At 38.8% G+C, this 26445-nt stretch overlaps 1 protein-coding gene across 3 annotated transcripts in view; it reads left to right on the top strand.

The window, feature by feature from the left end:
- Usp24 (ubiquitin specific peptidase 24) overlaps positions 1-26445 on the top strand; it is a 138713-nt gene that overhangs the window by 100893 nt on the left and 11375 nt on the right. For all 3 annotated transcript variants that reach the window (XM_085686349.2, XM_085686351.2, XM_085686348.2), the window contains exons 42-61: positions 1875-2019; positions 4442-4561; positions 5111-5236; positions 6043-6141; positions 6975-7057; positions 7465-7606; positions 7795-7914; positions 8261-8481; positions 8921-9045; positions 9884-10025; positions 10491-10641; positions 11906-12001; positions 12662-12765; positions 14215-14328; positions 18648-18744; positions 20971-21087; positions 21492-21584; positions 22929-23031; positions 24894-25015; positions 25815-25928. In XM_085686349.2, the coding sequence (XP_085542475.1) occupies positions 1875-2019; positions 4442-4561; positions 5111-5236; positions 6043-6141; positions 6975-7057; positions 7465-7606; positions 7795-7914; positions 8261-8481; positions 8921-9045; positions 9884-10025; positions 10491-10641; positions 11906-12001; positions 12662-12765; positions 14215-14328; positions 18648-18744; positions 20971-21087; positions 21492-21584; positions 22929-23031; positions 24894-25015; positions 25815-25928 (2434 nt within the window). The remainder of the gene's footprint in view (positions 1-1874; positions 2020-4441; positions 4562-5110; positions 5237-6042; positions 6142-6974; positions 7058-7464; positions 7607-7794; positions 7915-8260; positions 8482-8920; positions 9046-9883; positions 10026-10490; positions 10642-11905; positions 12002-12661; positions 12766-14214; positions 14329-18647; positions 18745-20970; positions 21088-21491; positions 21585-22928; positions 23032-24893; positions 25016-25814; positions 25929-26445) is intronic.

The raw sequence follows: 26445 nt of genomic DNA, 5'->3' as shown, positions 1-26445 counted from the left end.
ATGGAAAATGCACGTTGTGTTCAGTTTTGGTAAAATCTCTTAATTCACAACTGTAGTCCAAAGATTTTCTTAACTTGGAGTTTGTCTTCCATTGTGTGAGTTTGTTTGTCCTGTGTTTTCTACCACATTGCACACAAATGCACGCAGATGAGCTTTGTGTAACATGTGCCTAGCACATAGTGAGCACAGAGAAAGTGTGCTGGTAAGCTCTCGTCATCTAGGTGGGATAGTAAGTTACTATGGCCAGTAACAAATTCCAAGTGAAACAGAAGTGGTAGGAATTATGTATAGGGGTTGGGAGTATAGCTCAGTGGTAAAGCACACACTTAGCTATGTGGGAAGTCTTAAGTTCAAGCCCCAGCACCAAAGGGAGAATAAAGAACTACCTCCAAGTAAACAGACTCCAAGTATAGGCTTCAGGATTTTTTAGAAGGTTCTAGAGCCTTGCCATTTACTGTGTCATACTATGTTCTCACATCTGCAATTGCTAATAAGTTATTACAGTTCTGATTTTGGAATCAAGGTTTTAAATTAATCTTTGGGGCTATGAATGTGAAGTATCCATGTATATTGTTGACCCTGCTCAAGCTATATTCAGATTTTAGTCCATAGAAAAGGCAGCAATAAACTTTAATTTAACTTGTTACGAGCTGAACTTAATTTTCATAAGAACAGTTACCTGACTAACCCTGAAGAGACTCTTAATTTCAGAGATAACTGGTACAGGCCAGGCATAATAAGCACTGTGTGGAGTCACATGAAGTGTCCTGTGTAAATGCTTCTCTAGCTAGAGATTTCCTTGTAGCAGAATAGACTGGAAGGCAGGGAGAGGAAGTTATTAGAGCTCTTGGATTATCCTTAGGACTGTGGCTCCATCCTCATCCCTGTCTGGTCTTGTCTTGGAATATTTAGCACTAGATCTCTGGGGCTCAAATTAAAGTTCCAGAAATTATTAGAATTTTGATATTTCAGTAAACATAAAACAATATATATCTGGCAGTTTTAATGAAAATTTTTATTGGTGAATCCTTCCCTTTTTTATTAAAAATAATAAAATCTTGTATAATGCCTGGAATAGAAAAGCAGACATTTTCCACCCTTCCCAGTGTACTAAACTTGTTCATTCATTACAGTGACCTTTCCACCAAGACCTTGAGGCAAAAAACACATGAACCCTCTTTCTGAAAGTCAGTGCATGCTTGTCACAGTAACAACAGCTGCTCACACATAGGCCTCCTGTCCATTTCTTGCAATCCTTTTCAATCCATACATCTAGACAAGGATTAAAGGACAATGCCACCTCTGTGGTCCTTGTCCTTAATGTCAGGTACAGTGCTAACCCTAGAGCCCCAGAGTCCCATGCACTTTTGTAAGTGGTCCCATGTAGAGGTTGGATGTCCTCTTTTCTCTGTATCCATTCTAATCTGTTATCACTTGAATAATGCACCACCGGCTTTGATGATAGTTGAATTTCTGCCCAGGCTGAGAGGCAGGCAGCAGAGGAAATCTGCTTTCCTGCATGTTGCTTTCACACATTGATTTGACAGGCTGTTTCTGTCTCCATTTTCTGTAACGGAGTAGAAGACTGGTTAGTGTCATTAGAGAATTATTGACCATCTGGCATATTTGAAGTGTTTGTAGGCATCTATTCTTATTTTCATAGCTTCCTTTTTCTTAATTGAGAGAATTTTGTTGATTGTTACCAGGCTAAGAATTAATAGCTCTGAAATACCTTCCTGTCGCCTGTATTTAGGGCATATATATAGATGACTCGATTTCCAGCATAGGCCTAGCTGAACTGTTAAAGAGATTGTAGTGTTTACGTTTTGATTTTGGATGTTGATTTTGAAGATAGCTTGTGTTTTTGTTCTTAGGTGTAGTACAGTAAATAGCCGATTGGCAGCCTATGAAGTTCTTGTGATGTTAGCTGACAGCTCACCTTCAAATCTTCAGATTATTACAAAAGAACTACTTTCAATGCATCATCAGCCTGACCCTGCTCTCACCAAGGAATTTGATGTAAGTTTTTAGACCTAATAATATACTTAGTTGTTTGTATTCCTATAAGTGGGAGGCTTGAGGTTGATAGTAGTGTCTTCTATCATTGTCTGCTTGGTTTTGTTGAAGCAGAACATCACTTGTACCCAGAACTGATAGACTAGTTAGCCGACTTGCTTTGGGAACCCAAACTCCAGTCTTCACTTTACCTACTAAGTCATCACCCCAGCCTTTATTTAACGTTTTAGAGTGGTCTCCTAAATATATAATTCATATTTACTTTTTCGGCAGAGATGTGTATGACATGGAGCATGTATGGAGGCTAGGACAAGTTGCGGGAGTTGGTTCCCACCTCCCACCACTATGTGAGACCTGGGGGTTAAACTCAGGTTTTCAGGCTTTATAGCAATTGTCTTTACCCAATGAGATATTTCTCTAGTTCCTAAATAGATAAGTTTAAGACTGAATTTGCATTATCCTAACCACAACCAATTCCATCCTTTTTTTTTTTTTTTTTTGGCATGACATGTTTACATACTAAAATCAACTTTTTTCATGCTTCATCATTATTATGAAATAGACTTTCAGTTAGGAGTGAGCCATTTTCAAACTGACCAATAGTTAACCTCAATTAAAAAGTAGCCTTCTAACCATTTTTGTTATTTGATTTTTATATTTTTGTGTTTTGAGTAAATGTATGCTAGCATAATGCCAGGCACTTGAATTATAAAGCCAGATAAATTGAATAAGATTCATAGAGTTTAGCATATGTTAAGAAAGGTTTTAAACTTTTGAATTTGAAAAATGAACATACTACTCAGCTGCCAGGCAGTGGAACGGACAGACCCATCAACAGATTGTCTCAGCACTGTGAGGTACGGTGTAAGTTGGAGGTGTGTCCTGAGTGCTACACTAACACAGAGTAGCACTTGATTGGGTATCTTAAAATGCTTCTAGAGAAGTTGAAACCTGAAATAGAGGCTTAAAGACAAGGAGTGCTCATTGAAGCAAAAAGGAAGCCATTCATTTCACTCCAACAGTGAGAAGACTGAGGGAAAGCTGTGGAGCTTCTTGCTGTATTTTACGATGTGTGGAAAGGAAATAAGATGCAGGGGCGCTGGACGCCTGGCTAGGGATAGAGACACTGTCAAAGCTGAGTTTACTTTCTCCTCTTACATAATGGAAAGTCAGGCTCCCTCTTAGGAAGTGTCTCTGAATACACAAGTTCAAACCATGGGGACAGTTATTCTAGTGAGAGGAGATAACACCTGTGAAGAAGTAGAAATTTATGTGAGCATTGAATTGTGGAAAAAAAGCTCACTTCTCTTGCTTTAGTTTGCAATGTTTATTTTATGATCTGCTTTAGCCATGTATGTGTTTGCTTCAAGTCAGTGATGATACCAACATAAGGAATAAATCAATCTTAGATAAGTACTTTTTAAGCACTTAAAATGTTTTTTTGTGACTTATAACAATCTGTGCTTTGTCCTACAAATGTAAGTACGTGTTAGCTCCTAGAAAGTAACCTGCTGTCTCTTACTTCTGGAGTTAATGAAAAGCATGTGAGGCCCAGTGATGCCTTGAGATCCACACGACGTACACATTTTTGTCAGGTGTTTGCTTATGGCATGGATGCAGACACTGCATGTGGTGATGGTAAGAGAGCCGCGCTTCTGGGGCACTCCCATTTCCACGTGTAATTACACTACCCTTTCCACGTGGAGAGGTGCTGTGTTGAACATTAGCTAAGGTGCTGCATCTGGATCCTTTCTACCCCGAAAAGCACTGTGTTGTGATCTGCATTATTTGATAACGTTTGTAAGTAAAACGATGGGTGTTTTTCTGTCATTTTATTTGTATGCTTACTAGAAAAAGTTTAATAGAAGAACATTACCTTGTATAAAAAAGAATACAAACCTTCCTTGACTGCAGAGTTCCTCATGATAAATACTTTCTGGAATATTGTTCCTTTACTCAGAAAACTATGTCAGTTGTTGTAGGCATCTAATGTACCTGCTTGATTAATGCCATAAAGCTTACACAACTAGATTGTAAGCTCTTGGAGATCAGGGACCATGAACAGTACATTCCTGTTCTCTCTTACTCCCTGGTACAGTGCCCGGCCCATGGTAGGCCCCTAATAAGCACTCATTGATGATAAGTGAATGAATGCAGGTCTATACAGATGAGCTAACACGTGCTTTGTGCCACATATTTTATAAACAGAAAAGAAACATTAAGACCATTATATTTTGTCTTCTCACCAATGCCTAACACAGGTACTTGAGGAACATAGGTTCTATTGGTTTAGTTTCATACCCTGCTAGATGGATAAATTTGAGTCTACTCCTTTTTCTTCTCCATCATTCTAAATGACTGTTTGGAAGTGTGCTAAAGTAGAGTACTCATTCTCCTCCCCACTGTGTGTTCCTTTCTTTCCCAGTACCTTCCCCCAGTGGACAGCAGATCCAGTTCAGGGTTTGTGGGGCTCAGGAATGGTGGTGCCACTTGTTACATGAATGCAGTCTTCCAGCAGCTGTACATGCAGCCCGGACTTCCTGAGGTGATTTCCTGTCCTGTTTGTCAGGAGAGAGGATGGATGGATAGTCTGCAAATTGTTCCATGCTTAATTATTGTTTCTTGGGTTTGTAGCTGTGGTTAAAAATTCTTCTGGAATTGGTAAAGATGTTACAGTCACACATTTTTGTAAATATGTTATTTTAATTGGTTATTTGACCAAATATAATTTTTTACATACAAAATTCTCAACCATTCTATGAAGTTGTACTTAATATTTTAGAATATGTGACTATTTTCAGTGCTTTTTATTAGTATAGTCTCAACTTGTGGGGTAATATGCAGTAGTTTAAGAATATTCCATAATTATCATGTAGCATTTGTGTCTTAAGAGCCTCACCAGCTCCAGTTTTTCGTAATAAAATAGAACTTAAAGAAGAACTTTACCCTTGATCACACCAACTAGGAAATGATGAAACTAAACATCTACAGGGCTGTCTCATATCAGACACTCCTTAGCGGGTGCTCACGTGTGCGTGTTCTGGGTTCATGTGACGCAGTCAAGCTTCTCATTTAATCATGCTTCTCTTCGTAGTCTCTTCTCTCAGTGGATGATGACACAGACAATCCAGATGACAGTGTCTTTTACCAAGTTCAGTCTCTCTTTGGACATTTGATGGAAAGCAAGCTGCAGTATTATGTGCCTGAGAACTTCTGGAAGGTATTAATAGTAACTGTAGATTGGATGTTAGATAATATTTAGACTTTGGCTCTACTTCCTTCTCTAGTGATAATAGTTTTTTTGTCATCACTAACAGCCTATCAAAGATTTGAGTGTTCAGCACATTGGTACTTTCAAGTGATTAGATCATTAAAACACAGTCATTCGTAATTCCTGAGGGTCTGCTTATTTGTTTTGACTGTTTCTTATAATTCTTATTTTAGTTCTTTAAACCATTGTTTAAAGGGGCTAACGAGGTGGCTCAGCAGTTATACTATACTGCTTTTGCAGAAATGCAGGTTTGGTTCCCAGAACCCACACCAGGCAACTCACAACCACCTACATCTCTAGCAGCAGGGGGTCTGATAGCTCTGAGCTCTGCACTCACATGCACACGTTCACACAGATACATTGATACAGACTTATAATTTAAAATAATAATGGAAATACATCTTAAAATAGTGATTTAGATCATCTCTCTGAACTTGTGCTTATATCACTAGTGCCTCCAAATAAAGGACACTGCTGCATTCTGCCTCCCAGAGCAGTGGTCATGTCTAAGAGAGACACTTTCTATTGTGTAGTCTAAGGACGCACCCTGAACCCACTTCTGGTTTCAGAAACTTGCTGTGAAATAAAGAACCAAGAAAATGCACAGGTGGCAGAATACAAGCCTGTCTATGCCAATAAAAACATCCTCATCCTAATTGCAAACTCATCTTTCAGAGACACTTATGTGATTCTGTGTGTTATGTTGAGAGCGTGCTGCCTTCCCTTTAAGGACCTATTTAATTCTTGCTGTACAGATTTTCAAGATGTGGAACAAGGAGCTCTATGTGAGAGAGCAGCAGGATGCATATGAGTTCTTCACTAGTCTCATTGATCAGATGGATGAATATCTCAAGGTAATGAAGACCTGACCTCCATTGCCCTCTGGTTTCCTTCAGCTATTTATAATATAGGAACGGTGCCTTAAGGTTCACTGAAACTCACACACCAGAAAGTCGTCATCTTGACCATCACAGCTACTATTCATTCTTCAGCATTTAAAGTGAATGCATATATGTTGTTGGAGTAGTAGTCTATATTCATATAAGCTGATAAAGCAATGTAGTTCTTTAATCTATACTACAGGATAAATGCCCATTCATGCATGTGCATTTTTTGCAATGTCTCTAGAGGTAGTCTGGCTGCAGAGTGCCCAGTAAAGTGATTGTCCCCTGGAGGCAGTTCTGGGGACTGGGAGACTTCTCTGGCAAAAGGACAAAAGGACTAGATAGAATATTATTTATGGTGATGCTTACATTAAAAGCTTTCTGCCTTTCCCAATAAAACATGTGACAGACTTGCCCAGAGGTGCCACTGTACATCTTACTAATAAGCACAATTATTATGCTTCGTCTGTTTAAAATAACTTAGAGCTATATAGTATCAGTTCTTGAGAAAAAAAAAAAGCAAAGATTACCAGAGTTGCTACTACCTTGCAATTTACAGCACAGAAAGAAGCATCAGAATCATAATGGAGGACTTCTCGTGATCAGCTCTTATGGACCCATCTCTCTTCCTCCTCTTAGTGGTGGTTACTAGCATCTTTTGTTTTCTAGCTGAAACTACCATTGTTACTCGTTCTATTGTAATGGCTAAATTGAGATTTTTAAATAAAATATTATTTATTTTATTTAAACCAACCTGTGCATTCTAGGGGTATCAGTTAAAATTTGATTTTTTTTTCCGACAGAAAATGGGACGAGAACAAATTTTTAAGAATACTTTCCAAGGCATCTATTCTGATCAGAAGATCTGTAAAGACTGTCCTCACAGGTTAGTGAAGATGCCACTGCTATGTTAAACAATGACTGTTAGGGATAGGGCTGTAGGTCAGTGGTACAGCTTTGTCTGGCAGCTATAAAACCCTGGTTTTGATGTTAGCACCATGGGAGAAATATCTTTAAATGATGTTTTAGGAAGTTATTAAATGTTAATTTGTTGACTGACTTGTAGATTTATTTCTTAGTGAATCTATACATGTTCAATGAACTACATTCCTTCGGTTTCCATATTGCCATGTAACCTTAAAGTATTGGTTGAAAATCATGTTTTGGTTAGTGTGATTTTAAAATACGGAGGTCCATCTAATTCTCCTGTCTGTTGGGGAGTGTGTCAGAGTTCAGGCATTGTGACAGCTGCAGTGCTTCTCCATTCATGGGTGTCTGTCTTTTCCCAATCAGATACGAGCGTGAGGAAGCTTTCATGGCTCTCAATCTAGGAGTTACTTCTTGCCAAAGCTTGGAAATCTCTTTGGACCAGTTTGTTAGAGGTGAAGTTTTAGAAGGAAGTAATGCATACTACTGTGAAAAGTGTAAAGAAAAGGTATTGCATCTGTCCTTTACAGGAGACAGTATTAGTGTTGCTTGTTACTGCATACAGCTCATTATTAAGCCCTGCTTGCTGCTTCCAGTAGATTGTGCTATTATTTGTTTTACATGGGTACCAAGAGCTTTTACATTCATTACATTGATTTTTCTCCCGGGAGTTAATTGGTTTTTGCTTTTTCTTAGAGAATAACAGTGAAAAGAACATGCATTAAGTCTTTACCTAGTGTGCTGGTGATTCACCTGATGAGATTTGGCTTTGACTGGGAGAGTGGACGATCCATTAAATACGATGAACAAATACGGGTAACTTCTTTCCCCCTGAAATTTCTCTCAACCATGACCCTCTTTTCTTTCCTTTTTATTCCTCTACATCCTGTCTGTCCCTGAAAAGCAGCATGAGGAATCTGCAGCCCTTGTTTGAAAAGCTGCTGCTCATAAGACAGGCAGATCTAAAAATGGTGCGTTCATTTCTGAAGGCATTCTAACCGTGGCTGTGAAATAAAATGCTTCTGTGACACAGGCCTGTGAATGGGGCAGGCAGGAGTCAGCCCTTGTTTGGGAAGCACAACTCTTACTTTGTCTGACATTCCTAGGTACTGCTATGCATAGTCCCACTTAACATCAATGTATTCTTTTTACTTTTACATAGTTTCCTTGGATGCTAAATATGGAGCCTTACACAGTCTCAGGAATGGCTCGCCAGGATTCATCTTCTGAAGTTGGTGAAAATGGAAGAAATATGGATCAAGGAGGTGGAGGATCCCCACGGAAAAAAGTTGCCCTCACAGAAAACTACGAGCTTGTTGGTGTCATTGTACACAGTGGTCAGGCACATGCAGGCCATTACTATTCCTTCATTAAGGACAGACGGTAAGGTCTCTTACAGAAACACTCACGTATGCTCTGCTTTCTCTGCTGATCTCTAGCATCCATGCCCTAGGAAAAAATTTTGGGGGAGGAGTAGTGGGTAAGGAACAGTTTTATAGCCTAGGCTGATCTCAAATTCTCAATCCTGCTTCTGCCTCCGAAGTGCTGGAATTATAAGCATGTAACATAATGCCCAGCTATAAAGAAATTCACATTATCCTTTGTTCTGCATTTCAGATTTTTTAAACTTAGGATAACTATTTTTACTCCTTTGATTTGAGAAGTTTTAGAGACTAAAATCACTACACCTATGATCCTAAATTTTTCTGGATGTTTTTACATAATCATCATCAGCTTTATCTGTGCATAATACGTATTAATAAATGCAAGGGATGAAGATAATTGTTTTTAAATCTTATGTTTATCTGATCTCTGGTCCTAGGGGGTATGGAAAAGGAAAGTGGTATAAATTTAATGACACTGTTATAGAAGAATTTGACCTAAATGATGAGACCCTGGAGTATGAATGCTTTGGAGGAGAATATAGACCAAAAGTTTATGATCAAAGTAAGTACTTATAAGTAGATAGTTTCCATTCATTTTATTTTTTAATATATAGTTCTCTACCAAATTAGAAGCTATATTCTTTATATAAAAATATATTTGTTCTTTTTGTTTGTATTATTTCAGCTATAGAACCACAACTATTATTTTCATTTTATTTTTTAATATTTTTTCCTAAATAGAATTGTATTACATTTCCTCTTCCCTTTCCTCCCTCGATCCCTCCCATGCTCCTCCACACTCAAGTTGCCTCTTTTTCTTTATAATTGTTATATATGTGTATATATGTATATGTTTGAGTACAAATATATGTCAGTACAGCCTACTGAGTCCGTTATTATTGGTGTTGTGTATATGGTTTCAAGACTGACCACTCTGCATTGGACAACTCTTTTGATAGCCAAACGTGATATACTCAAGCTGCTTGGGGGGAAAAAAGTCTAAAACAATGGGAATTAACATATAGCAAGAGGATGAAATAACATTAGGGAGAACTAATGAGTAAAGTATTTCAACATTAAAAAGAGTTTCAGAACTAATTGGACAATAGAATTTTATGTCCATTTGAATGATCACTTGCAGAAGACAGTTCTTGCACCCATGCTTACCAAACGTGATTTATTATGCAGTGTCGTAAAGTTGTCTGCCCTCCGCCTCCCTCCTCAAGGGGAAGTACCTTAACTTGCATTCTAGACAACACTCTAAAAGACCCATGCTTGCTTATGGTTTGTTCTCTGCAAATTTAGTAAATAGATTGAATTTGTAGTCCCTTTTTTATAGATAATCATGCGAAGAAGCATCTTTTTTATCAAGACTTCTCTCTTAATGTCTTGCAAAATAGCTAACCCATACACTGATGTACGTCGAAGATACTGGAATGCCTACATGCTCTTCTACCAAAGGGTGTCTGATCAGAACTCCCCCGTATTGCCAAAGAAAAGTCGAGTCAGCGTTGTAAGACAGGAAGCTGAGGATCTCTCTCTGTAAGTTCTCTGCCATGTAACTTGCTGTGTTGTTTTAGTAGGTATTGGTAGAATCTTCATAATATAATGCTCAATGTTTAAAAATAATTAGCTAAGCTTAAGAAAATTTCTAAAATGTGATTAAGAAGTCTCCTGTTTCTTTTTCCAGGACTTTACTGCCCTGGCAAGAAGTTACTTTGTATATAGAAACATGTACATAAATTATTCATGACAGTTGAGATTTTTATTTTCAATCTAGAATTGAGGTATATATACATATACTAAATGCATTTTTGTACAAATAATAATACTATAACCAGAAATATGTTTTTTAATGGTCTTATTCTTAGTGAATTTGCCTTTACTATATTGGATCAGAAAAGTGTGCAGTTTATGTTTAAGTACAGTACCCAGTATATAAATGTGCCTAGTTTTTAAAACTGCTGAAACAAAAACCCCTTTGTGTTCTTTGACTCTGTCTCTCAGGTCAGCTCCATCTTCACCTGAGATTTCACCTCAGTCCTCTCCTCGGCCCCACAGGCCTAATAATGACAGACTTTCTATTCTAACCAAGCTGGTAAAAAAAGGTGAAAAGAAAGGACTGTTTGTCGAGAAAATGCCTGCTCGAATATACCAGGTAAGAACCGTAGAAACAGGGAGAGAGAGAGAGCTGTCTCAGCTGTTAAGAGCACTTAACTGCTCTTGCAGGGGACCTGGGTTTAGTTCCTAGCACCTACTTGGTGGCTCACAGCCAGTAACTCCAGTTCCAGGGATTCAATACCCTCTTCTGACCTCCCAGAACCAGGCACATACATAAATGGAGGTAGACTACAGATTCACAAAATGAAAATAAATAATTCTCTAAGGGAGAAACTCAAGATGAATGTCAGAATCCATATTGAAAGTCTAACGTACTTCTGACTGCTTTCCCTGCTATTGTCCTCATGTGCCACCTCATCACCCTCACTTGTCCTTGTGTTTTCTGTGATAGATATTGGGGCTGTAAGATAGTGCCGCCATGTGAGAACACAGAAGTGAACATACACTCAAGATTGCCAGCATCACCCTTGAGTAGAGAAACACATTGTTGAAATAATTTATCTGAGAGAACAAGTCAAGACTCAGACCCTTCACTTCACTTAAGACAGTAATGGCCATCATTTACTGAATACTTGCTCTATCCTACAGACCATGAACAAGTGTTAATTTGGTTTGGTTTTTGAGACTGGTTTTCAGCTATGTAGACCTGGCTGGCCTAGAATTTACTGTGTAGACCAAGCCAGCCTCAGACTCAACAGAGATCCACCCACCTTTGCCTCCCAAGTGCTGAGATTAAAGGCATGCAACCATTCCACCTGGCTAAACAGGTTTTTACAAAGTAATTAAACTTCCTAAATCTCTTGTAGAATAGGAGGTCTTACTCCTATTTTTAAATCATATATATATAAATATAAATTATATATATATGATTTAAAAAGGAGATGGCCTGGGATCTCACAAGGCAAGGGTTTAAAATCAAGACTGTTGCCATGTCCAGACCTTACACACTATAGACAGCCCAAGCTAGATAGGAAAGTGTGCAGTCTCCTTCAGAAGGAAGAGCTGTGCAGGAAAGGGCAGGTAATGGAGATGTTGTGTGTAGGTTGTTGTGTTTGGCCCTTCACACAGCTTGCTGAGTTCGCCAAAAGATAAGTGAGCAGGTGATAGCTTACCTTTCTGCAGTGTCTTAAATTTAAAGGGAGATTTCTCTCATTCATTTTTTAAAATTCAAAGCTTGAAAAAAGGTTATTATAAATTATAATTTTTTTTACAAACTCTTATTACCTAAACATTTTGGTAGAAATAACCCTCCACATTATTTTACCTGTTTGTTAAAAGTAATCACTGATTTTGTTTTGTAGATGGTGAGAGATGAAAACCTCAAGTTTATGAAGAATAGAGACGTGTACAGTAGTGACTATTTCAGTTTTGTTTTGTCTTTAGCGTCATTGAATGCTGTAAGTAGCTAATTGTAACTGAAGAACTGAAAAAAAGTGATGTCTTTGTTTCAGGTGTTAGCATCAGCTAGATGCCCAAGCCCATTTTCTGTAATGAGTTACTTACTGGGTGACACTAACATACAGGCAGCTTTGGGGCTGTTGAGTATGGGTTATGAGTGGTGTCGTTACACACGCCAAATGTTAAGACTCTGAGGGACTATGAGGTTGAGTGGCTGTGGGTCTTATCATTTGTTCCTGTGCTTTATGGATTAACCTTTTCTAATCTCTGGTCATATACTGTGAGACTCAAAAATGACATTCCAGTACTTTCTTGTCGAGAGTACAGTTATAATTTGCCAAAAAAGGGCAAAGACTCTATTCTAAAAGGGCTTCATGTAAAAATGAAGATATCTTAACTTTCAGAAATGCAAATGAGTGTTTATTATTACTAGCTGGCAAGACTTTGTTTGAGACAGGATTTCATGTAACCCGGGCTGTCTCCAAGGACTTGCCATGTAGTTGAGAATGGCTTTAAACATCTTACCTTTCTGCCTTCACTTCCTAAGTGCCAAGATTAGGTTTTTCATATTAATCTTATCTGTGTCATTATTACATTCTATATAAATATGTAATGATCTGTAAGACTTGTGAAAAATATCCTCTTTTCCTCCCTCTCAGACTAAACTAAAGCACCCATATTATCCTTGTATGGCAAAGGTGAGCTTGCAGCTTGCCATTCAGTTCCTTTTCCAAACTTATCTACGAACAAAGAAAAAACTCAGGTAAGGTGATATGTTTTACTAGTCTGTTACAGAAAACACCGGTTAATTCGATGAAAAAATAAATTTTTAAATTCAGCTTTTCAAAATACTGCAATATTACCTGATGTGCCCAGCTTACAAGACACAGCCTCTATCTTTAAGAAAGTTTTAATGAGAAGGACTGGTAAAGAAATTGGTGTGCTACAAGACATAAATTCCATATCTTTGAAAATTGGGCTAAATCATACATACCTATTGGTGCCTTCAGAGTATTTTGAAAGGAAGAAATACAGACAGCATCATCCTAGGCAGAAGGGAAGAATCTAGAGTAGCAAGCAGAATTTGCTTAAGGCACCCATGAGTGACTGGTTAGTTGTATTTTTCTAGTTATATACTTACTTGTAAGGGGCTCATTAAGACCAGTCACTAGGTGCCACACTAGGAAATCTAGGCTGTGGTCAGTAACAGTTCATGGAGGAGTTTGCACCAGGACGTGTTCGAGCTCTGGATATCTGTTTGCATCTTATTTATCACTGGTTTTTATCTCCAGCACCTGATAAGGTGCCTGGATCATTATAGATCCTGGATTAGTAATTGTTAGTCCTTGTATATGACTGAAGGAGACAGAGCCGAGGGGTGGTTTGTAGAAAAATATCTGGAGAAAGAGGAGACATGGGTTGCAACTGGTTAAAGTTGAAAGACCATGGAGCTCTCACTAGCGAAATGAGTACACTTCTCAAGTCTGGGTTTGAGGAAAGATTTTTCAGCCAGACTCTTGAAGAAAAATAATTACGGATGGCAGCCTCATTATGTGTAGCAACCAGAAGAACATTGAGTGATAGCAATATTATGTGATGCTAAAAAGGAGGGCATGTTTCTGTCCTTTAAGGTCTGCATGGGGGTTAAGTAGAGAATTCGATTGCTACTTTCATTTGTGAAATGTACTCAGGGTATCTACATGTACTGTTTCCATTTTGTCTGTATTTACTCTTTGGAGGGCACTGGGGTCTCAGGAGTGTATGAGATTGTGGGTAGTACAGTCAGGCCACATTTTCTCTGGCCAAATCTTGAACCATTATTATTATACTTCAAGCATATTGATGATTTTAGCAATATGATATAAAACATAAGCTACTTTAAAGGTGAGCCTTTGGTAACACAGGCTTAGTTGTGCCAAACAAAATGTCTTCATCAGTTGAAGATAAAAATGTAAAAGAAAAAAAGTAAAATCAAAGATGTAGGCACCTGCACATGTTTTTGCCTGGTGGGAGGAGGCGGGGGGGAGTTATTGTGAATGACCTAAACATGAAAACACTGAGTAATGTGAGTGGGTAGTCGCTGAATATTTAATCTACCCTTCGTTCCTGTCCACAGTGGAGCAGGTAGGTAGACAGGTAGATGTGTCACACTGTGGAACGTTGCTCTGGGGTTACTTGCTGGAGTCTAACATTGCTCTTTGCTCTTCTAAAGGGTTGACACTGAAGAATGGATTGCTACTATTGAAGCATTGCTTTCAAAGAGTTTGGATGCTTGTCAGTGGCTTGTTGAGTATTTTATTAGCTCTGAAGGACGAGAATTGGTAAAGTAAGTGTCAGGATCTCTAAATTAAAAGGAATTTATATCCTTTCCTATTATTTAGAAGTAATGTTTCTTATAAACCCTTTACATTTCAGCTTGAAGTCGTTTTTCAGACTAGAGTTTATTTTAAGCTTTTTGCTAAAGCAGGAAATTAGGCCTCTCCAAAATCATCTGTTGGACTAGATGCTGGCAAGGCTTCAGGGACTGCAGGGAGAGTGTGAGGTGATGGTCGACAGGTGCTCACAACACACAGCCCCTTAGTGCTTGCTCTGGCTCAGGAGAAGCGTGCAAGTCCCTTTCCTCAGGTACTCATTCTGAGGCTACTAGTATAGCCCTATTACTATACAGTCTATCTATTCTCAGATTCTGGCCCCAAAAGAGTTAGCTCTGATAGTGCATTACCTATGAACCTATGAGTAGAATAATTTCCCTTTTTGGATAACAGTTCAAGAGTCCGCAGTCACTTTATTGTTTACTTCTTACTCTCATTTGAACTTACTGAGTCAACTTCCCTTATCCTTGGTGAGTTTCTCATGATATGAGGAGCCCAGCATTACCCCTTCAATGTTAATAAAAACTTGTCCTGTTTCCTTGGCCCCGGTAGGCTCTTCTTTCCCTCTGATTTGGCTCAAAACTTTGTATGTGAGATCATACTAGCTGGGGGTGTCACTAAGAAAGTGATTATAATGGTCACTCATCACACATGCCTCACACCTGCCATAGTCTTTTTCCATCTCCAGGTTATAAAACGCCCTTGCCTCTCAAAATGAATCTGTATTTGCAAGCTCCTCTAAGGAACTTGGCCTTTCAGTTAACTCCTGTCTTTACCTTGTCGACCTCTTCTGTCAGCATACAAATGTGTTCTGGTATTTCTGTGTTAAAACAGACACACAGCAAGAAAGTGAGAAATACAGGTTCCTTCCTACTAAGGGAGCACAGTCTGGTGATAAGTTAGAAATTTGATTGAATATTTATTTTAGTTTTTAATGTTACTGGTATAAAACCGAGGGCCTACACATGTAGGTGCTGAGTGAGCTACATGCCAACCCTGACCAGAGCTCTTAATCTCAGACATGTTCCCTTTACCTCTGTCTCAGTCCAGAGACTCATTTGCCTACTTGATATCTCCATTTCTCCCCTCCCACCCCATGAAGACTTAAGTGTTGTTTTTGGAGCAGCTGTATCACATTACTTCCATCATGAAAGGTCTTTAGGTTCCCCTCACTATAATAAAATCCAAAAGCTTTGCTTTGCACTTTATACTCAGGCTTGTAGTGTTCACTTCCTTCTTGATGTCAGTCACCTTTTAAGGCCAGCCTAAATTAACAGGTTCAATGAGCATGCTGAGTTTTGTTTTGCTTTGTTGTTGTTGTTGTTTGTTTTTTAACCTACTTTAAGCCTCTTCTGCCTGATACTCCTGTCTGGAACATTGTTCCCTCTGCTCTTGGCATAGTAATTGCCTTTTGCTCTTTCAAATGTCAGCTTAGATCGCACATACTCAAAGACCGATGCAGACCTGTCCTGTTGCTCTATGTACTCCTTAGGCTTTTGTGTGTGTTCTACTGAGCTTTAGCTTCTTCAGGACAGAACCAAGTCTGCTTGTTCCCCACTGGACACAGAATGCCTGCCATATAACACATGTTGAAATGTTTGTTCACACATCACACAATGCACTTGACTCATGAAGAGAGAACTAATATACATTTCTTGAAAGAGTTATTATGTACCTGCCTCTTTAAAGTGTACAGTAAAGATAACTTTACCCAATTTTATAATTGAGTTTGAAAATATTTTCCCAATCGGTCTCCCAAGCGCTGTGCCAAAGAATGATTATACATTTGAAAGGTGCATAGAAAATATTTCATTCAGCACCTTATTTATACAAAGGCAGACTTGATTTTGAGTGTCTCCTGAGAAATTGTCTTCCTTTGGTAGTAGTTCTTAGTATTTCTGATGCCAAGCATCCCAGTTGATTACCTGATCTTTTCTATGAGGTCTAATTACTGTCAGTTGCCATGAGTTGTAAGCAGTTAATAACAGGTGCTGCACAGATGGCTCAGCACTGGCTGCTCTTGCAGAGAACCTAGTTCATTTCCCAGCATCCACACGGCAGCTCACAGCCATCTTTAACTGCAGTTCCAAGGATTCATTGCCCTCCTCTGACTTTCTAAGGCACCAGACATGTGTGGTGCACATATGCTCAGGCAAAACATCCATTCACATGAAACAAAAATAAATGAATCTTTTTTTAAAATCTAAAAAATGAGGGGGCTGGAGAGATGGCTCAGTGGTTAAGAGCACTGCCTGCTCTTCCAAAAGTCCTGAGTTCAATTCCCAGCAATCGCATGGTGACTCACAACCATCTGTAATGAGATCTGGTGCCCTCTTCTGGCTTGCAGGCATACATGCAGACAGAATCCTGAGAATGCTGTATACATAATAAATAAGTAAATCTTAAAAAAAAAAATCTAAAAGATGAGTAAATGAAAGGAATGGTTTTTTATCTAGTTCTCTCTTTAGAACCTCCAGGATATTTATTTTATGTATGTGTGTGCGTGCGTGTGTGTGTGTGTGTGTGTGTGTGTGTGTGTGTGTGTGTGTATGTATGTATGTATGGGTGGATGTGTGTGTGTGTGTGTGTGTGTATGTATGTATGGGTGGATGTACCTGGCTGCCCTTGTGTATGGAGGCAGTGAACATATTCAGAAGAGCCTCTCACCTTTAAAAAACAAAACAAACAAACAAAAAAAAAACTGGGTGTCTAATTTGCCTGAGGATCCACCTGGTTCCTCATTGTAATCCTAACACTGGAATTAGGTGTGCATTACCATGCCTGTTTTTTTTTTTTTTTTTTTTTTAAAAACAGTCTGGGGATTCTAGGGGATGAACTCATATTTGCAGGGCAAACACTTCACTAAGCTATCTCCCCAGCCCATAAAGCCAGCCTTAAAGATAGTTTATCATTACTCCAATTAAAATGTCCTCGTTAGTGCACACAGGGAGGGGCGGGGGGGGAGAGAGAGAGCGCGCATGCATAAGGTGAATGTTGCTTTTTTAAAATGCTTAGGACTAGACTATTTTGGGAATTCTTTGAATTGAGGGATATTTGCATTTATAGTGATGTGCCATAGAATGGAACACAACAAATGTAAATATTAATTTACTTTGTTTTATGTTAACATATACATAATTTGGAGGTAATTTTATGCAGTATTGCCCCTCTTTTTATATGTTAAACGGTTTGATGGCGTAGAATTTTTCCAATAGTGACATCATATTGTCTATTGTTACCTGAAGATTTCAGATTTTACACATTTTGGAGTGAGAATGGATAGTTAGCTATATCTCTGTGGCTGAGGTGTGAAGATGCTGGTGGCCTCTTTCACATCAATACCCCATACTGCTTCTCTATGCAAATTTTTAATGTAGGATTTTGTGGGTTCTGTAATAGTGAATGCTTGCCAGCTGACCTAAAGAAATGTAAACCACAAACATAAAGGACACATTACCTCCTGTAAGGACTTTTTATTGTAGACATTATAAACAGACATTAAAGGTAGGCAGAAGAACTTTGCAGAGCTTATTCTTACCTATCCCAGTCTCTGTTTTTCTTCCTATTTTAAAGCTCGTTTCAGACACAGAATTCACTGTGATTTTTCAACATGTGTCTTTATCATTTAAAGGATTTTGGCTTTTTCCAGCTTAAGCACCTTAATATTTTCAAACCAAAAAATATGAATTCTTTCATATTTTCTTATACTCCCACTCAGACTGTACCCCTCCCCAAATATCTCAGAACGTGTGTACAGATTCTGTCCTACAGAGTTTGGGCATTGGCTTTGGTATATATGTCTCTTGTGACTGTTGACCTTCAATACTTACATCCCCTAGTAGCCCGTTCTTTGTCTTGGTTTTTATTTTGGAGGAGACTAGTCACTTGCCCACTACCACTAGACCTCCTCCCCCATTCTAGATAGACTTTCAGTTTTTTAGTGTTACACAGTATTTCTCAAGAGTTTATTCCTTAAGAGTTAAGCCTTCGTGCAATATCATCTGGGCATTTGTTGTCTTTCAACATTTGAGTTATTACTTAGAATCTTCGACTCTCGGCAGAACTCATCTGTCTGGTTCCCATGTCTTATTAACAGCATATGGAGTGACCTAGGGAAGCCACACTTCCTGTGATTGAGTCTGGAAGTTCTTGGGATGCTTGAACTCCTAACTCTGAGTCATTTTACTTCGTGGCTATTAGACTGGAAGTATGCAGGGCAGCTAAGAGTTACATACTTATGTCCTTCTTTATATCATGTTTCTCTTTATTTTAGGGTTTTCTTGTTGGAGTGCAGTGTGAGAGAAGTACGCGTTGCTGTGGCCACCATTCTGGAGAAGACCTTAGACAGTGCCTTGTTTTATCAGGATAAGGTCAGTCTCATTGTAACCTTTATGTATTCTGTTTTATCAGCAGTTCTCAGTTGTACATAATAAGAAAGAAGACCTAAAATTGGTGGCTGGGCCTATGTGTGCGTGTGTGCATGTGTGCATGTGTGTGTACGTGGTGACTTTCTGATACATGCCCAGATAGAAGGCATTCTGTCCATCCCTCTTTATGTTCCAGATACCAAGATAGAGACTGAAAAAAGTTGAGGTGCTCTTGTCTATTTTATTTAGGATTTTCATCCCCGGCCAGTCTTCTCTCAAGAATTTGTTAGACTAACTATTTGTGAGACTATTGTCTAGACACACTAATCTTGACATTCTGAGTCATCCTTGACTGTTTCCTCAAAAGCTGCTTTCCTGATCCGACTGCTTTTGATAGCTAAACCAGTGTCATTCATCCCAGGGCAGGGGAGTTCCTTCACAGTCTTCATCATTCCCTGAATGTTGTTTCTATCCTTCAGGAATATTCTCTTTTTCCTAACCCTATTCTCTGAATCTTAATTCAACATACACACGATAAACCAAACTATGGTGTTTATTCCCATCTTCAGTTCCCAAAGGTTTTAAGCCTGTGGGGAAGTCTGTGGTGTATATTATCAGTCTGGTTGTTCAGTCCGTTACTAAGTCTTCTCAAGTACAATAGTTACTCCCCAAGTTTGCTGTTTCAAACAGCTGATACTACATGGAAAACTTTGAAAAATAGTTTCAAAATAAATTGGCTCCTTACAAATATTGACTCCAGGCATTTTGTGCATCCATGTACTACAGGACAGAATGCTTCAAATTTAGATGTTGACTTGACTATGCAACCTTGAGCACGTTCGTGAAGGAGGATGTTCTGAATCCAGTGTCGGGGCACCCAGGCCCTTAGTTCTCCAGTACCACCTATTCCAGCAAGCTCTGTTAGACCAGGCGCTCAGCCAGAGGAACAGGAAGCCAAATGTGCTGTTTAGAAAGGTCTTGAAAGTTCTCCTCTCAATTCCGGGAGTCATTAGACTTACGTATCCTATAAAGCAATAGTTTTCCATCAGCATAAGCAACAGAACTTTTCATCAAGCAAAAAATCGTACCTGGCTTCAAGTAGGCTAAAGTAGGTCACTTGGAGCTGCTTAGAAAGCTTGAATACCATTGCTCCTTGATACTCCTGTGGAAGCTGTCTAAGGTGTTTCAAGAATGCTACTCTAAGGACTACCTTGTTCTCCTTCTTCCACTGTGTACTCCAGAGAAAAAAGACAGAATTAGTGCAGTCTCCTTACAGATAGGGTTAGGCCATAGAACATCACCAACCTTTTAAAGACAGAAGAACAGGTAGTAGAAAAGGAAGGAGTAGAGGGTATAAGCATGGAAGCTACTTCCTAAAGTCAATTCTACTTGATATCCAACTAATGTATTTTTGTGTTTGTTTTCCCCACAATGGAAATTATGCCTCTTGCCACCCACTATATCTATACTGTAAAGTACTTTGAAAATGAAGTGCTATGTAAGTGCTAACTTGTATTGTATTTATAATGGGTGTGACAGGATGGATGGGGTATTCCAGAAATCGATGGATACCATCTTCAGAGAAATATAAGAGTAGTGAGCCTGGTCTTAATGCTTGAATAACAGATGAATTTCTAGGGAGTTGTCCAGAAACATTTGGGGTGGGAGGGAAAGCAGAGCAATGTCATACCCAAATGGTTTCTAAACAAATAAAATGTTTTTCAAAGCTTTCCATGAGGCGTCAGCGGGCTTCCAAGTAAGTTCCTAGTTGAGTCGGTATTGCCGTGTCATCTGTCAGGCTGCTGCTCTCCATCTGCTCCATCGGCTTGGTTTCTAGCCCTTCTGCCTGTGTCTGTGTTTATTCTCTGCATCTGTGACTGTGAAGAGCAGCCTAGTGGAGGGAGGGACTCAGAAACCCATCTCCCCTTGGTACCACCTCTCTGTAAGACAGAGAAAAGAGAAATTAGCTCTGGAGAAAACGTGACCTGGACTCCGGTACCTAGGAAATAAAATAGACTCTCCCTTAGTTCTCCAACAGTACTGACACTCTTCCAGAAGGTAAAAGGATAATTCTGTTTTGCTCTCCAAAGCATAAATCCATCTAACTCTGAGACTGGATTGTAATTTCCCTCTGTTTTTATGGTGGTTTACTTCAAGTTAATCCTGTGACAAGCGTCTGTCTTATTGTCTCTTCCTTTATATAATTAATTTCCTCTTTCCTCTTGCCAGTTAAAAAGCCTTCATCAGTTATTGGAAGTCCTGCTTGCTCTTTTGGATAAAGATGTTCCAGAAAATTGTAAAAATTGTGCTCAATACTTTTCCCTATTCAACACTTTTGTACAAAAGGTAAATTATTGTTTTCTAATATATTTTCCTAATGCAGTAGATTTGTATTCTAAAAATATTTTATATATGCAAAAATATTAGATTCCATTCTGTGTAGTGGATTCATGAGTGTTTCTAAATAAATCCAAATTAATAAATCCAAATTAATGGTTTATTTTACTTCAATAATTACGACCCAAGTAGGTGTAGTTACTGACAACAGTGAAAGGCAGCGTCATTGGTTTTCCATAACAGCCATCAGGAGGCAGTGTAAGGCTCAAGAGGTGTGTAAGATGTTAACAAGTATTCCCTACATAGAAGATACAGCGCTTAACATAGTGATTTCTTGAAATGTCTGAATGTACTTTTAAAATAACTTTTGTCTAGCTGGGAGTATAATTTGTCATTCTACTGCCTTGTGACAGCAAGGTATTAGGGCCGGAGACCTTCTTCTGCGGCACTCAGCTCTGCGACACATGATCAGCTTCCTCCTCGGAGTCAATCGACAAAACAGTCAGGTAAGAGAACTGCCTTCCTGTTCTCAGTGAGATGCTGTTGGGTTTCATTTTATTTCTTTTTGTGGCTGATAAATGTTTTAGCTTCATTTAGTTCTGGGTAGTATATACTATGAAGACCTTAAAAGTTTTTGGCGATTAGGGGAAGAGGAAGTTCAATAGGAAAAGAAATCAGTGGCCTTAGAGCCCTCTTCTTCGTTCCCTAGAGCCATGAATGTTTTGAGGGTTGGTTGAAATCCACCTGTGAAGTTAGACTGTTAAAAACTGAATTATACTGCAGCATGATGTTCTCAGTCAAATGCTAAGAGCATATTCCCAGAACATTACGATTATATGCCTGGATGTGTCCATATATAACCTACTAGATATTCCTATATAGCTTTGTTTTCTCCATCAATTTATTTTTGTTTGATAAAGATTTTTAAAATACATAAAATGCTAGGATCCAGGAATAATAGAGTGCTTCTTGTGGTCCAAGTACACCAGGTCTTTCTGTGGTGATAGTTTGGGCACACAGCTCAGTAAAAGAGGCAGTGTTTCTCCTATTCTGTGACAAGAATTTAAGCACAGGTGTGCTAAGTAGCTTACGCAAGGTCACAGAGCACATATGTTGGTGAAACAGGTCTATGCCCAGCTCTGAGGGTTTCAGAGTCTGAGCCTCTTAAGCTCCTAAACTTCTCTCAACTCCCCATCCCATCACCTTGTTGTTATACTGAAGTAGTAAGAAACAAGTACTGATACTATAACGTGCTGTGGCTGTTGGCTGTTGAGATCTGCCGTACTTGTCTTTCGTTTCAGTCTCATCACAGGGACTGATGATGGATTGGGGTCACTGTATTTGCACTGTATGTGCAGTTAATATTGTCTTGCATTTGTAGACTACACTAGTTTTCAAGTGTTTTCATTCTTAATATTTCACTTGGTCCTCAAAACCACAAAGTGGGCAGAGCAGGTAGCATTATCTCTGCCACTGCATAAAGCATTGCTATGAATGTGCCCATTTATACTACACACTATGAGCTGCCATAGCGCCAGGCTTCCTGTCCTCCGGCTTCATGGGTTTGCCCATTACATTACATTCCAGTCTCTGGAAAATTACCTGGCATACCATAAATGTACCCAACCTAAACTGCATACTTTGAATGGGTTGATTTTAGAGCTAATGTTTTAATGAGTTCATATTTTCAGGGGAGCAAATCCTTTGAGATATCTTTATTAGACCAGTAACTTTATATGTTGACCTCTTTACTGTGGGCACTGGGAGATACCATGATTTAGTAAACTACCAGCCAGCAGATCCTTTCCCCACACAGAATAGTGGCATGCTTCAATCTTCTCTAATGATAGATACGCCGATGGAGTTCAGCTCAAGCACGGGAATTTGGGAATCTTCACAACACCGTTGCATTGCTGGTCTTGCATACAGATGTCTCTTCCCAGAGGAATGTTGGTAAGTTTGACCATACATCAGAAGCATGGAGAGAAGTACTGATCTTAGGACTGAATGGATAGTGTTTGTTTCTCAGTTGACTTTTGATCTTTGAGGAGCACTTAAAAGTTTTTTGCTTTAATTAATGCTAAACCGCACTTTATTTAACTAGTTTATTGATAACTAGAGAAATCAAGTTAATCATTGATTTGATGCAGGAAAGAAAAAGTTTATTTTAAATGGCTCTAGGATTAAAGACTAATTCAGAGTTCACTCATCACTGTAGTATGAACAACTGATGTAGTAAGAAGAATAGACAAGGTGTGGGCTGTTATCTTTAAGCAGTGTAAACTTAACCAAGCCACCTGACCTTTATGATTTTTCATACAAAATGAAAAGATTAAGAAATAACTTTCTAGATATAGTAAGGATTAATTAGATAAAATACCAAAGTGCTTTGTGAAAACAAAGGGGATTCAGATATAAATTTGTAAAATATTTTTCATATCAGTTAGAAACAGTAACATTTCCTGTTTTGTCACCTACCAATAACAGTCATAGATGCACTTGATTATCCATTATCCTAATCACACAACGTGTACTGTGCTTGTATACTGTTCATAGGCTTTGTCCTGACAATCACACAATAGTACTACAAAGCATATATGATTGTTTTTAGTGTCCTATGCTGTGACACAGTGCTTGTATTTACTGTGTTTGTTCCCCATAGCAAACTGGAGAAGTGCTATCCCCTCTGTACTCTGTAGATGAGACAGCATAAAGACACAGCTAATAAATTCATAGCTAATAAGTGATAGAGCTCAAGTGTGGTGGTAATGTGTGAAGTAAAATCTAAAGGCAGAAAATAAGAAAAACCCCAGAGTACATCATTCTAACTTATAAACACCTTACAGAGGGACTTTGAAGGACACATAAATGGAGTTCTGGTTTGCTTTCTGTTGCTGTGATAAGCACCATGACGTAAAGCAACTTAGTGGGGAAAGAGTTTATTTGGCATAGAGGTTATAGTCCATCATCAAGGGAAGCCAAGGCAGAAACTCAAGGCAGTAGCTTGAAGCATGAGCAACAGAAGAATGCTGCTTGCTGGTTTCCCCTTCAACTTGTTCAGCCACCTTTCTCATACAGCCCAGGTTCATTTCCGTCCCTAGAGATGGTACTGCCCACAGTGGGTTGGGCCCTTCTACATAAATTAGCAATTAAGAAAATATCCCACAGGCCAGTTTGATCTGGGCAATTCTTTTTGTTTTTTGAGACAGGGTTTCTCTAGCTTTGGAGCCTGTCCTGGAACTAGCTCATATAGACCAGACTGGCCTCAAACTCACAGAGATCGGCCTGCCTCTGCCTCCCAAGTTGGAGGGATTAAAGGCGTGCGCCACCACCGCCCCTCTGGGCAGTTTTTAGTTGAGGCTCCTTCTTTCAGGTGACCTTGGTTTGCGTCAGGCTGAGGCTGACTGAGTTTGTTTCCTACGTCTGACTCATTCCTCTCAAAAAGACAAAAGACTGCTGATTGTGATATTTCAGTTTACAAAAGAAAGAGTATATATCCTCATTTTTCTAGAATTAACCTATCTGCTTAGCATAATTGGTCTTTTGCAAACAATTGCTTGAAGAACAATGACTTGTCCAGTGTCTCTCTGGTAGCAGCTTTCATAGCTATAGATGAGGTAAAATTTGAGGAAAAAAAATAAAGGAAATTATCTGCCTAACTCATTGATCCAGTAGACTGAAGGATTGAGTTGTAAGAACCCAGCAATTGTGTGTGTAAACCTGAGAGTTTCACTTTTTTGTGGATATGTGTTTCATGGAACATTTCCAAGTGAGACAAGTTGTGCTTTGTGTTTTGTTTCTTGGGCCTCATAAAGCTCCTGGCATATTTAAACAACGGCCACCTATCAGTGTTGCTCCCTCAAGCCCTCTGCTGCCCCTCCACGAGGAAGTAGAAGCCTTATTGTTCTTGTCTGAAGGGAAACCTTATTTGTTAGAGGTATGTAATTGCTGTACTGAAGACATTTACTTATGTTATTTTCTCCTCTTTGAGCAAAATCCTTTTGTTGGTATATTTTTCAAGTTACTCTGGTGAAAGGAAATACTGTTACAAAGAGAAATGCTTATTTTTTTATATGCATTTCAAAACACTAGAGATGAGGCATGGCTGGGTGGTAGAGCACTTACTTGCCCAGTGTATTCCATGTCCAGCGCTGCATGGATAGATGGTTGAATTTGTCAAATGGGCACTATTCATCTTCTCTCCATCCAAGAACTAGACTTCCATTCCGGCCCCACCAGCTATCCTTAAAGGCACAGGAGAAGCTGAATGAGAGTTCACCTTTGAAGTAACTTCATTATCAAAAAAGTTTGTCCTCAGTCTGTCTGTGCCTTATTCTCAGCCAGCTCTCCTTTTACCCAGTTACCTTCCTATGAATTCTGACTTCCATAATCTGATTTTCAATGGAGATGAGAACAACATAGTGTAGTGGGTTTTTTTTTCATCTTTTTTTTGGTTTAACTTTATTTTCTTATCGTCAGCTATTAATTTAACCTCTCATGAGAATGCTTGCATTTGAAAATTGTTAAAGGGTAATCCTCAGGAAATAAAAAGTGCATGTTTGTACAAGTCTGTATAAAATGACAGAGAGATCCAGATACGCTGAAATCTGTCCTTAGACCTCAAGCGAGAAACCCTGTTTTAGGACAATGTCGTTGTTCTTAATTTCTGAAAAATCTGGTGAAAGAACAGACCGCTGACTGTGGCTATAGCTTACTCCTTTGTGTCCTCCCACCAGGTCATGTTTGCTCTGCGAGAGCTGACAGGTTCCCTCCTGGCACTCATGGAGATGGTGGTGTACTGCTGTTTCTGTAATGAGCACTTTTCCTTCACGATGCTGCATTTCATTAAGGTACAACTCAATCACCCCAGCCATCCCTGGTAGCATCCAGTCACCCCAGCCATCCCTGGTAGCATTCTGGGAGACCCTGGAGAGCATTTTCTGGCTCCCAGGCAATACAGATATATTTTTCTTAATTGTAAAAATAGTATTGTGTTGATTTTTAAAGAATTAAGAAAAGAATTCCTAACTCTAATATTTAGCGCTGACTACTACCAGGAACATCCTTTTAATTTATCCTCTGTTACATCTTTTTATTTTCTGTCTTTGTATTTTAATATAATTGAGAGTTTTATGATTTTGTCTTCTTTGACTTGGTCATGTAATTTCCCATACTTCATCGCTTCATGTACCATAATTCACTTAGCCCTTTTCCTAGTGGTAAAGATTAGTATATGATTCAATTTTTAACTAATTAAGAATAATATTTTAATAATATTAATGTTCTGGTGATCATTAGTGGATGAAATTGTTTCACAGCTGTAATTTCTTTACCTGCAGTGTCTTAAAAATCAAAAATAGGGTTTCG

The sequence above is a fragment of the Myodes glareolus genome, chromosome 3, assembly GCF_982192425.1.
Source record: "Myodes glareolus chromosome 3, mMyoGla1.1, whole genome shotgun sequence".
NCBI lineage: Eukaryota > Metazoa > Chordata > Mammalia > Rodentia > Cricetidae > Myodes > Myodes glareolus.
This window is presented reverse-complemented; position numbering and strand designations above follow the sequence as displayed.